Genomic DNA, 12,020 nt, shown 5'->3' on the forward strand with positions numbered 1-12,020 from the left:
TGAGCTGCTTCCATCGCTGTGCAGGAAGCCACGAGGCTCCAGGGGAGCTGAGGATGAGAGCGGTGAGGGGGGCAGCAGGTCCAGCTCACGGGGGCTCTGAGCACGACTGGAGTCATAGTCACTGTCAGTGGTGAGGAAGACCTCAGACGAACCCTCCTCGTCTGATAGTCCAGCAAAATCTGCAGGGTGTGAGAGAAATAACTAACTGGGCAATTTGACCAAAACTGGAGTATTGAAATCTTTTATTTTAATATAATTTTTGTAAATTGCCTATAAAATCCTATATTTATAATGGTACCATATAACATATTTGTGTTGCTCTGACCTGAGTGCTTCCGGCAGGGTTCGGGTGAAGGCATGGGGGAGGGCATGAAGTCTGGCTGAGAGGAGGTGGAGGGAGGCTTGTCAGGCATCACTTCCTTGGAGAAGTCAATTATCCAGCTTATGGAGATGCCTCCTGTTGGCTGCTTGTAGCGAGCATACTGCAAGGCGTCCATGATCCACCTCGCATCCCGCCACACCTCCTCCATTTGCTGTTGTACAGTCATTGAGATCATAATAGTTAATCTCAGCAACAGACTACAGTAAACCACAATGATCCTTTATCAGATTAATTTGATTCCAACCTAAATACCAGTCCTTTAGTACATAATCCCTACACAAAGCTAGACCTCAGAGAAGTATGTTGTGTTACTCTTCACGCGTCCTTACAGGCTGACTGGTTCCTACCTGCATGTGTTCTTGGACCTGCTGGTGTTTCTTCTTAGCAGCGAGGAGCTCGGCCTCAGAGAAGGCCTCCCTCAGTGCCTGCTGGGACATGAGCGACTCCAGCTCCAGCAAAGCTGACACTCTGCAGTACTGGCCAATGAAACTGGGGCAATAGGCATTAAAGTGGACTGTGGGGGAGAAAGGGAACCCAAAAAAAAATACAGTTGGTGTCAAAATTTTTATATAATGCAGAAAACTGCTTATAATTTTGTCTACTGACCCAGTTCAAAGATCTGCAGGGGCAGGGTGAGGAAGCCAGAGCGGGGGGAGTATGGGTTGTTCTGACCAGGGGCTGTGCACACTTCATCTGAAGGTGGCAGGAGGAGCAAGAAGGACACTTTCTCCCCAAACTCTAAAACCTCCTGGCTGTAGATTCTGAAGTCCTGTGCCTAGACACACAGAGACATGCAATCTCAGTGGGACTATGTAAATTTGCCCATCCTTAAAGCAGAGACAAAATATCGACATTGTGTCCATTGAGATCTTAACCTTTAGCTAAATAGGCCATTTTCATACAATAAGATTAAAATTGTTTATGCCATTTCTGCCTTTATTTGATAGACTGTAGTAAAGATTGAGCCCCTGTTTGTACTCAAACCGCAGATGTCACAGTTACAGTGTATGGATCATAGACTTCTAGGCCACCATGAAGTCAGTTTTCACTCATTTAAGTATCTTGAAAGTAAAACCAGACGCTCAAACTCGAATAGTGGAGAGAGAAGTAAGGAATATGGCAACTGCATGGTTTGCTATAATTAGAGGTTATTGCATATCACTAATACACTGTTGGGCTCTATTGTGGAACAAGTCAAGAGTAAAAGTATCTTAGTGCTAAAGTAATATTTGTTGTTTTTACCATCTGGAAACAACTTATTTAAGGTTTCAGTTCTACATTCTGATAAGATGCTGATACATATATTAACATACTGTGTATATTCATATTTATATCTCACTTTCCACAGTATACGGAAGCTGTGTCCCATGGGTGGAACAGTGGGTGGTAAAAGGTTAAAGCCAAATGGACAATGATTGCTATTGTGCTGGAATTCAAACCGTGTTCTTTTACAGAAATCATGTAGAATTAGTGGTCTAACCAGCACTGGCTGAATGTCCTTTGGAATCATTTCCATTGCTTTGAGCTCTTGCTACTGCCTGCCTCTGGAACTTGGCTTCTTTCTACTGGTTCCATGGTATCAGTCAAAATTATTCTACACAGAGTACAAAAATTTGCCTTCTAACTGTAAAACCTTATTACACTTTGTAATGAAGTCACACAGTTTGACTTTTTTTTTTTTTTTAAGTTTGACTCTGGCCTAACTCCGACCTGATTGCCAGGGACATTGATGTGGGCCATCAGGTCCTTGATGGCGCTGCGTAGGTCCTGTAGGAGGCGATGTGGAGCACTCTGTACATCATGGTCCATTTCGACCGACTCCTCAAGAGAGCTGAGGGCCTGCAGCCATTGCCACTCCTCCCTAAACCAACACATACATAAAACACACACTCACAGGAATTCAACAAAGGTGCATATTTGCCTGTACAGGTATCTTTTTCATTGTTTTGCCAGTTTAATCAGGTGTCTCGCCAAATACAAACACAGTCAATTTCAACCCACTGCACCACATGACCATCCCGAGCACACTGAGCCACTGTTCCCCACCTGGACACATTGCTGTTGTCCCGAATTTTTGTGTGACAGAGGATGTTGGGGAGTTTCTGAGGCACCAGCACTCTAATCTGCTCCACTGATGTGCACAGCTTCAGGTACCCCAGGTATAAGCCTGGAGACAATTGCTTTCTGCTCCGCCTGTGATACGCCAGCTTCTCCTGGGAATAACAGATGGACAGAAACTAGGTAAGAGGTTGGTCTAGTAGTGCTGGACTGGGAATGCAGATTCAAATTTGGCCTCTCTTAGAATCCTAACATTCATTTAAATGAAGCTGTTTTCATGTTTTCCTGTTGTTAGACCTTGAGAGACTTTAGTCTAATGTTGTATAAACATGTTTAAAGTGGAAATCAGCACAGCAAAATAGCCCATCAGCACATTTTTACATATTTCATCATACAATTTGTTCATAACTGGCCGCAAAACAAATATTTCAGTGAACTGTGGTTTTGCCAAAGGGAGTCTCCACCATTGTTTTGGAACCACAAGGACAAACCAACTTACACTGGAGACAAAACAGCATTGCAACAATGGTATCAAGTTTACCGGGCTACATAGACAAAATCAACTTGTGGTTTGGTTCCAGATTGTGGCCGTTGTGAACAAAACAGCAACACAGCGTAAGTTACAAAACACAAAACAACAACAATTAGCTAGATTATCATCATCATGTCCATCATGTTGAAACTCAAATAATAAAAAAAATAGTGCATATATTATCAGCTTTAAAAGTAAAGTGACTTTTAGATGGTTAACATCCATGTTAATGAAAGGTCTGGCATTTTACTTAATGTGATGGTGAGTCAATTCAATATGTGTCCTCACAAAGAAGGTGGCAAATGGAAGCAGAGAGTCATGATGATTAATGTTTGTCTAAATAAAGAGTGTCTGCACAAGCAGCACTCATAATTGGAAGCACATTTCAATTTACAGTCCCCATTGTTTCAGCCACGGAGCCTCCTGTTTACTGGTTTTCTGTGAATGAGAGTTGAAAAACATTACAGCAATTTCAATAAATAAATGTTTTCCAGTGATTTGGAGGCATTTTGTTGTTGACAAAGTGCCGTACCCTACACTGTTTCATCTCCGGGTAACAAAAAATGCAAAGAATGAGCCCGATAAAAACCACAACCACTGCTGACATCCCTAACTGCTGTGGAAGCAGCCTGTCTCCAAAACAAAAGCAAAAATAACCAGTTTTCCAAAACTGAACTTCTCTTCCTGTAAGACTCACGTGGAGTGTGATGAGGAGCATGTCCAAGGCAGTGGGCTCTTCAGGGGATGAGATGGACTTGCGTTGGAGCTGGAGTTTGCAAAGCTGCGTCCAGCGTACCCCATCCAGGTTGGGACAGGCATTCATGTCCTTCAGGAGCACCAGCAGGGCGTTACCATGCTTGTCCTTGATTGGCTCAAGATACACCTGACCGAGATCCTGGGTTCCCAGCATTCCCTGAGAAAAGACATGTGATAATAACTGCACTGCACTACTACTACTACTTCCTGTTTACAGCAGAGGGGGCGGAGAGATGAAATCACAGAATGAGGGTTTATATCCACTAAAATTTCTCAGACCATGAGATCATGTGGTCATAGTTACCACAACTGCCACGATTTCACAATTTCCATTAGAAATTGTGTAACATGATGGTGAGTCTGCTGAGCATTGTACTACCTGCAGATGGGAGACAGCCTGCAGCATCTTGAGGCGTGTCTGCAGAGTACAGGAACAGGAAGACTGGGACGGACTGAGACACTGCTGCAGCCAGGGAATCTCCTCCCACAGATAGGACACCTGGTGCAGGGACAGAAAGCACATAAAAAAACTTAAACAACTGCTACACATTCATTAGCATAATCATAGTTAATAAATAATTATCAGTTCATTACCTAATTTCCATAGTTTTTATCAGTTATGTGATGATTGTGTTAACGGGTTTGCTGTGGGACATCAACAATCTAGCAAATTTTGTTGACATTTGTTTTAAAAATTTTTTAAATCTCTCTTCCTTTGAGTCTGTCTGTCTACCTTGGTAAACCAAAGGAAGTCCTGCATGAGTGAACTGGAGTAGGAATCTTCAACTTCCACAATAGGAATCTGGTCCTCTGGAGTCACCAACACGTTGTCGTCTCTGTAGAATATGGATGTCAGATAGAGACCTCTGGAAAGTAACAAAGGAAAAGCACATGCCACATTAGAAACACTACAGACGCATTCCTTATGGCACCAAATGGAGTAAATATAATTAATATACATCATTAAAAATGTGATATTTGGACCAAAAAGCCAGCTGCTGACACGGAAAGAATGACATGCTCACAGCACAAAGCCACTGCATCTTTGATATTCAATAATGAAAATCATGTGCTCTGGAAAAAAAAAAGAATCCTCAATGAAAACATAAATTGATGAGATGAATTTGCCATTTACAAGTATTTACAGTTCCGTTCATATTAACGTCTAACATTCGTGGATGAATGCTGGACAGAAAGATGATCTACCTTTTCAAGCTTTTCACAAATTTGCTGGTGGGTTGAAAAAGGTGGCGCAGGCTTTTGGAGACTGAGTGCTTCCTGCCTTGTGGTGGAGCTTTGCACTGTTCTGTGTTTACAAGACAGAGAAGAGAGAAAGGATTAAGTTAATTCCATATCAACAGAATTAACTGAGTCAGATTACTTCTCTTCTGTGAGTATGCCGATGCTCTTGATGCTGAAAACCAGGGCTTATGACAAACTGTCCAATTTTCTTCCTAACACCAACGAATACCTCTGTCCCGACAAACTCTACAAATATCTCTTCCAGTGACAGGTCGTTACTTAATTGACAACAAACTTGACACGTCCAACAACATGGCTGGAGGGGAATGTTTTTCGACATTTCATGCGCTCCAGTGGCGCGGCACCATTTGACAGTCATGCTGGCTGCCAACAGCAGACTATGGGCCTTGAGGGAACCACTAGCTCTCAGGTCCCAGAGGAACACTAACTTTGTGTATATGTATGTCTGTGTGTGTGTGTGTTTACCTGCACATACTATAGCTGCTGGAGCATGGCATGCCTTGAGCTACAGCCATATGAGTGGAGCCAAGGAGCTGTAGTAATTTGTGTGTGTGTGTGTCTGTATGTGTCTTAACCCTTTGCCACTCACTGACAGGGAGGTCAGTTAAGTCTGTGGGGACATGTTTATTTTTAGTGGGCCTGGAGGGGGTTGGAGGCGAGAGAGGGAGGGAGGTGTGTGTGTATATATGTATGTATGTGTGTGTTTGTGTGGGCGCCTGTTGGTGAGATAACGCACCTCCCAACTCATTAGAAACCTTGAGTCCCAAACCCTTCACAGATTCCCTCCCTCCCCTCCCCTCCCCTCCCAGGTGATCTTACTCCAGCCCCAGGCCACTTAAAGTCAATAAATCCCCCCATTCAGGACCCGAAAAGAACTAATTTTCTCTTCAGGTGGAAGAGTCGAGGTGGAGTAACAAGAAAAAACAGCACCCCTCGACCCCTCTCACCTCCCCAAATTTCTCTCCACTTGCGAGTCTGTTCAGCTCCAGTCCTCCTGGCCTCAGTCCCTGTTTGACACTGAGTAAGACAGACAAGTAGGGCCGACTGCTGGGGTGCCTGTGTTAGTCAAGGCCTCTTTCAAAGTTTAATTAATAGTGTTTGGACAAGAGGGAGAAGGTGGCATGGGCTATGAGCCGGGCTGCGATAGGGGTGCGTTCATGGTCACGTGGGAGAGGGACAGCGTTGAGAGCGAGCATGTACATGAATATTTGGGTCTGTTCAAGTACATGTGTATCTATGTACGTGCCTGTCTATCTTTCTCTGTGTATATGTATGGACAGTAGACAGGGCGACTGGCGTGCTGTTGGGGGTGGGGGCTGGAGGGGGGAGGCAGCAGTAGTCAGTGTTAATTTATGCCCTCTCCTGACTCCAGCCCAAGACTCGTCTCTTACAGGAATAACAAACATGACCCCGGGACACGCCACCTTGGCTACCGTGCCTGAACTCTCAAGCTCAATCAGTCGCCGTCTGAAGAACCAAGCGCTACTCAATACTGACTATTATGCTACGTCTTGCCTTATTGCAAATATGGTCTGGCCACAGTGGACAATAGTAAGTGGGTGAGTGTGTCTGGCCATTTGGGTGTGAAAGAAAAAGAGAGACAACTTGCTCAATGCTAAATGCAGTTTCCCGTCATGTTAAAGAGTCAGCGTGGACAGGTTTTGACACTTATGGGACCAACTTACAGCGAGCAGTGTTTGGAGATATAAACAGTCTGAGTGTGAGAGAAGTTGATCTGCATTTTGTCAGAGAGAGAGAGAGTGAAGTTTTCAACAGAGGAAGGGCTGAGTCATGGAAAGACGCATAAGGTGGGGGGGGGGGGCTGTGGGTGGGTTGTTGAGACAGAGGGGAGGGTATTATTTTTGAGGTGGCATGCTGTCTTAGGGCGTATGGCCCCCCGAAGTACTTGTCATGCCTGAGATTGTAAAGTGTCTGTCAAGGTGAGATGAAACACAGCAATTGGTGAGACGTGTTACACCTGCGAGCCGAAAAGTCCATTGCTCATGTTCGTGTTTGTTTACACCGAGAATATTTCTGAAACATGAACTAGACGGTGGCTGAAAATTCAGATGTGTTTGTTTAAAATGTGACAGGCGTAGTGAAAACGACAGAAGCTCAGGTTAATGTCAGAAGCTCATACCACAGTTCAGGGTACATTTCACTTCAGCTTCAACTTCACTTCAACTGATACCAGTGCTGATCTTAAGGTCAGGGTCAAGTGTATTTGTAGTCATGTAGTCTCAAGTTGTTATTCTACCTAAGAATTTACTGCATGTAATTCCATAGTTAAACCCATTGGTAGTTTGAAACATATAGTAAAGAAGAGGTAACATGTGGTCATATTTAGTTCACTGAGTACATCAAGTCACTATCACTATCAGGTTTGAGGGTCTGGGTTTCACTTGGGGTCAACAAACCGTCACGCAAACCATTAAAGTTCTCATATTACTGTTCAGTCTTGTAGGTAAACATGCTCATCAAATCGATCAAAAAGTTGTTGATACCATGGCAGACACAGTGGCGGTGAGCTTCTTTTATCTGTCCGAGTAGCTGGTCTAACGCCTCCTTCTGGCCTCTCTGTCGTGGAGCGCGGCCATCGATGTCCCTCCAACCTGCAGACGTAGGTTAAGAAAGAAAATATCAGCAAAGTGACTATGCAATGATCTGTATTAACCAAGATTCATAGTGCAGAAATAGAATCTCCAGACACACTCTTTGTGTTTTTACGCCCACGAGACTGATATTTTTCTAAAATGTTTTAGTGAAATGTCTTGACAACTATCAGATGGATTGTCATAATTTTTCTTACTGACATTCATGTTCACCTTATGTTGAATTGTAATGACATTGTTTATCCCTTCACTTTTCATGTAGCACCATCCTCAGGTCAAAATTGAACTTGTCTAATACTTTGGATGGATCTTTGCAGAACGGGATTCCCCTCAGTCTCAGCTGTGTTTTTAAGCCACACTGTACATGCTTAAAGACATTTTTTACGTGTGTATGGGGAGATGAGTTGACATACAGGACTTATTTGTAGAGTTGATCCTACAGATTAGGTATTTAAGTATATCAAGAATTATCAGAAATATCAGTGTTTATCATGAAACTTCTAATAGTCCCAAATGGAATTTGAACTGAGCTGGGATGTAGTGAGATGTCCATCTTTGCTCTATTCTTTACTTTTGACCAACAGTCTTCATTTGATTGTGAATCAGTTTGGAACCGTGCTCCATTAGCCAGTGTTGACTACTGCCAGTCCTTTCCTTGTTTTTTGGTGTGTGAGGTTTTCAAGATTTGTATTACAGACAGGTTGCTACTGGGGGAAGAATACAGGTTTTGGCTGGGATTGTGCTCACAGTGGAATGTTTGAATACATCACCATCATTTGGTTTATGTGAAACTGGTGAACCTGGATCTATGGACCGTGGAGCAATAACTTTGCTGAGATGAAAATAAACTTGACTCCTTGTTTGAACTTTAATGGAAAACTTGTTCATCTGAAGCATGCGTCAGAATCACATTACTCAGCAACAAGCTCCCAGAGACTATTTAAGTTACTACTTAATACTCAAAATACATGTTCATATATTTTCTTTCTTTTAGTGATTTTCATTATAGTAAAAATAGCAGTCATCTAGATTATACTTGGCTGATTTGACACTTTCACTATTGTATGACTGTACCGTGTTGACACATTCATCAGTGGGAATCCAACTGAGGTCAGTCAGGGGTTTGGGAGGGGGTTAATCAAATTCGGCTTGGGACCCCAAACATTCTTGGGCTGGCCCTGTTCCTGAGGCTTCCAATAGTAGGAGTGTGAGGTGTGTGAGACGGACCGCTTCTCAAACAGGTCTAGTGTGTGTACTATAGGAAACAGCACCCACCCCAGTGTGAGAAAGCTGTGGTTGGCTGACAGACAGACCCACTGAGCACCACTGCAACTGGCTGCCCTGCACATATTTGGGCTGAGATGTCAGTATACACACACACACACACACACACACACATACACACATGTACGCCAACACACAAACACAGTGTGGCTGGCCCAGTAACAGAGAGTAGGGAAAGTAACACACATTGCGCTACTGCCTCCAAAAGCAAAAGACATTGAGTGCACAATTATTGTAATGCAAACTCTTTCTCTGATTCCTTCAGTTCGTCTTTGTGTCCTCCTGTGTTTTGTGATCCTCTTTGTCAATCATACAAACACACTTCCCTCATAAAAACACTCACAGACACACAACACTTTCCCTTCTCACAGGTTACTGGCTCTGCAGAAAATGAGCCTTCAAAACATTCTGGCTTCTGTGTTAGCGAGCCAGCATCCTTGCTGCTCACTGGAGGATGTGTCAGCGATAACCCCCCCCCATTCCCACCCCCAACCCACCAACATCACCCGCCACCCACCCCCCATCACCCCACCCCAACTCCCTCTCCTGGAGCCCCCCGGAGGGCGCGTGGGGCTGAAACACGGTGAGCTCTATTCCCGGAAAGGTGCCTGTCCCGACAGGACAAGCGGGCCCTTTAATGGGCGTCCATGGGCCGGTATAAGGCCCCCACTGTTGGGGCCGCGCCGCGCGCTACAGCACAGACATGCAAATATTTCCAGTGGTAGGCCCAAATGGAAAACACAAACACGCAACATCGAAATTAGCTCTGAGAGAGGGAGGGAGGTGGGAGGGGAGGGAGGTGGACAGTAGAAAAAAAAAAGAGAGGGAAAGCCCAGTTTCTTAAAATGAAGACGCACATACACACACACACACACAGTTACTGAAAAACATGGTGTGCTGATGAGGACAAACATGTCCATGTGTTCCCCAGATGTGCCATGAGCGTGCCAACACGCCCACAATCACACTACCTATGTTCTCTCTCTTACAGGAGGTGTGTACCAACTGTACAGACTTTACAAGCTGCAGACAAACAGCAACCATGAGAATCATTTCATAAATCCTGAATACACTGAATTTATTATTTTACATCAATTTATTAATTTACTTACAAACCAACAAATGTAATCTTATAGTATTTGGCCAAACATTAAAACTACAGATATTCAAAAGCAAAAATGTTTAAGTCCCCAGTCTGTCCTTTTGTAATTTATTTGAGAACCTCAAACATGGATGGATGGATGGATGGATGGATGGATGGTTGGATGGATGGATAGATATAGATAGATAGATAGATACAGATGGAAGGGAGAAAGAGGGTCAGAGCTGCTGTGGTGAGTCAACACCTCAGCTGTTGCTGCACATGACTTCACGGTTAACTTCTTGGCTGAACCCAGGCAGCTTCTTCTGCCCGCCAGCCCCAAACACCATCCTGAGGCTATGGTTACACTCACTGACGTCCGCAGTGGGGGTCCCAAAACCCACCCAGCCTGCTGGCAGAGGAGGGCCCAGCTGTCACCCCCCCCCCCAAATATCGTCAAAGCAACATTGGAATGACGTTGGAATAACCAAATCAATTGAGCGGATGTGAAATGATGCGATGTCCAAACCCCCGTTATGTGTGGGAAAGCTATGAGAGATCGTATCATTCATGCAGGACGCACACAAAAAACCACACACGCACATTTCGCAGCCATGCCCTGTGTGAAAACTACTTTGCAGTGGTGTTAATTTTGTGAGGGCAGCCAAAACCCTTCAGGGGGCAGTTCTTTGGAGCTGTTGTTAACTGGAAGTTTTATGCTTTGCTTTAAGTAAAATGTAGGCACACATGTACAAAGAGATACACGTTCACATAATGGAGACTTACTGGAAGGCGCAGCGCAGGCAGGGGTGGAAACTAGTGGAGGCCCCCAGCCCTTCATGTTGTAGGCTGACACCTGGACATAGTAATAGGTCCCCTGAAAGGACAGGACATATGACAGTTAAGGGAAACTTTAGGTGCTCACAGCTAAAAGGAAAAGAATAGTGCATCTGTAAATGTGCGTCTAGGTGTAAAACCATATATGCATATGCGTGGTTAAGTGAAACTGTCTCTGGCTAGGTCCCTGTTTGTCTTCATATTAGAGTGTGTGTGTGTGTGTGTGTGTCTATGTGCTTGAAGGGTGAAGGGTCTATCAAGAAGCTCTGTCTGTCTCTGTGCCCAGTGTGCAGACAGCAGGCCTATGTCTCTCCTTTCTCAGCCAGATCAATCAAACCAGCCGCCGACACTTCCTGACCTCGCCTTGACCCCTGTCATGTGACAGGAGGGAGCTTTGGCTGGCAGCAGGGGTCTTAAAGTGTTGGGGGGGGTGGAAGGGGTTTCTCCCACACAATAACAAACAACCAGCGGAGTGTCCATTTGTCTACATGCCCACTTAAAAATGCCAAACATAAATCAGGTGGCAGGCAACCAAGCTGCTCTTTTTATCATTTTGGAGGCTGTTTTGCAACTGTTGCTTATGAATGGTCAGGAGCTAAGACTTTCAAAAAACAAATAAACCATGTTTTCCAATTGTGTTTTCAGCAGGGCCATAAGTCTTTCACCCCCATCGTTCAGGATTGATGGTGGCTGCAACTTGTGTGTGGGGTTTGATGTATGTAATAAAGAGTCACCAGGGAAATGCCTTCAAATGTCGCCTAAGCAAACCTACCTCAAGCTTGCATGTAAATAATATCGGGGGCCTTCATGTGGGAGAATAGCTTCTAAATTTTATACCAACAGCTGGAGAAGCTAGAGTTTTGCAGCTCTTTGTGTTGCTGTGTCACCCATAAACTACCATATAAATCAAGATACTTATCCTTTTTATCTAGCGGTTCTTTAAGACTAAGGTGGGAACAGAGGAAATACACTGATTGGTGTAAGCCTATGTGACTAGCTTCATGTGAAAATGGTTTTATGTGCAGGGGTGTCGTGGAGGATAAATACACATGGATAGATGCTGTCTCCAGGAAACCTTCACAGTAAGCAAATTTATTTTCAGAAGAGCAGCTTCTGGTGTTACCTCTTGACAACACCACATTTATGAGATTTCTACACATGTGAAACAAAAAAAATCCTCTCCAGGATCATCTGAAACAAAACAGAAATTCTGGC

The 12,020-nt window shown here is 44.2% G+C and overlaps 1 protein-coding gene across 1 annotated transcript in view; it reads right to left on the bottom strand.

Moving 5' to 3' along the window:
* Nucleotides 1-980: 980 nt before the first annotated feature.
* LOC121175444 (ankyrin repeat and fibronectin type-III domain-containing protein 1) overlaps nucleotides 981-12,020 on the bottom strand; it is a 28,586-nt gene continuing 17,546 nt past the window's right edge. The window contains exons 7-15 of the mRNA XM_041029212.1: nucleotides 10,755-10,845; nucleotides 7,496-7,603; nucleotides 4,935-5,034; nucleotides 4,462-4,594; nucleotides 4,108-4,227; nucleotides 3,670-3,885; nucleotides 2,429-2,595; nucleotides 2,093-2,243; nucleotides 981-1,157 (exon numbers count right to left, since the gene is read on the bottom strand). Of these exons, the coding sequence (XP_040885146.1) occupies nucleotides 981-1,157; nucleotides 2,093-2,243; nucleotides 2,429-2,595; nucleotides 3,670-3,885; nucleotides 4,108-4,227; nucleotides 4,462-4,594; nucleotides 4,935-5,034; nucleotides 7,496-7,603; nucleotides 10,755-10,845 (1,263 nt within the window). The remainder of the gene's footprint in view (nucleotides 1,158-2,092; nucleotides 2,244-2,428; nucleotides 2,596-3,669; nucleotides 3,886-4,107; nucleotides 4,228-4,461; nucleotides 4,595-4,934; nucleotides 5,035-7,495; nucleotides 7,604-10,754; nucleotides 10,846-12,020) is intronic.

The sequence above is a fragment of the Toxotes jaculatrix genome, chromosome 21 (assembly GCF_017976425.1).
Source record: "Toxotes jaculatrix isolate fToxJac2 chromosome 21, fToxJac2.pri, whole genome shotgun sequence".
NCBI lineage: Eukaryota > Metazoa > Chordata > Actinopteri > Toxotidae > Toxotes > Toxotes jaculatrix.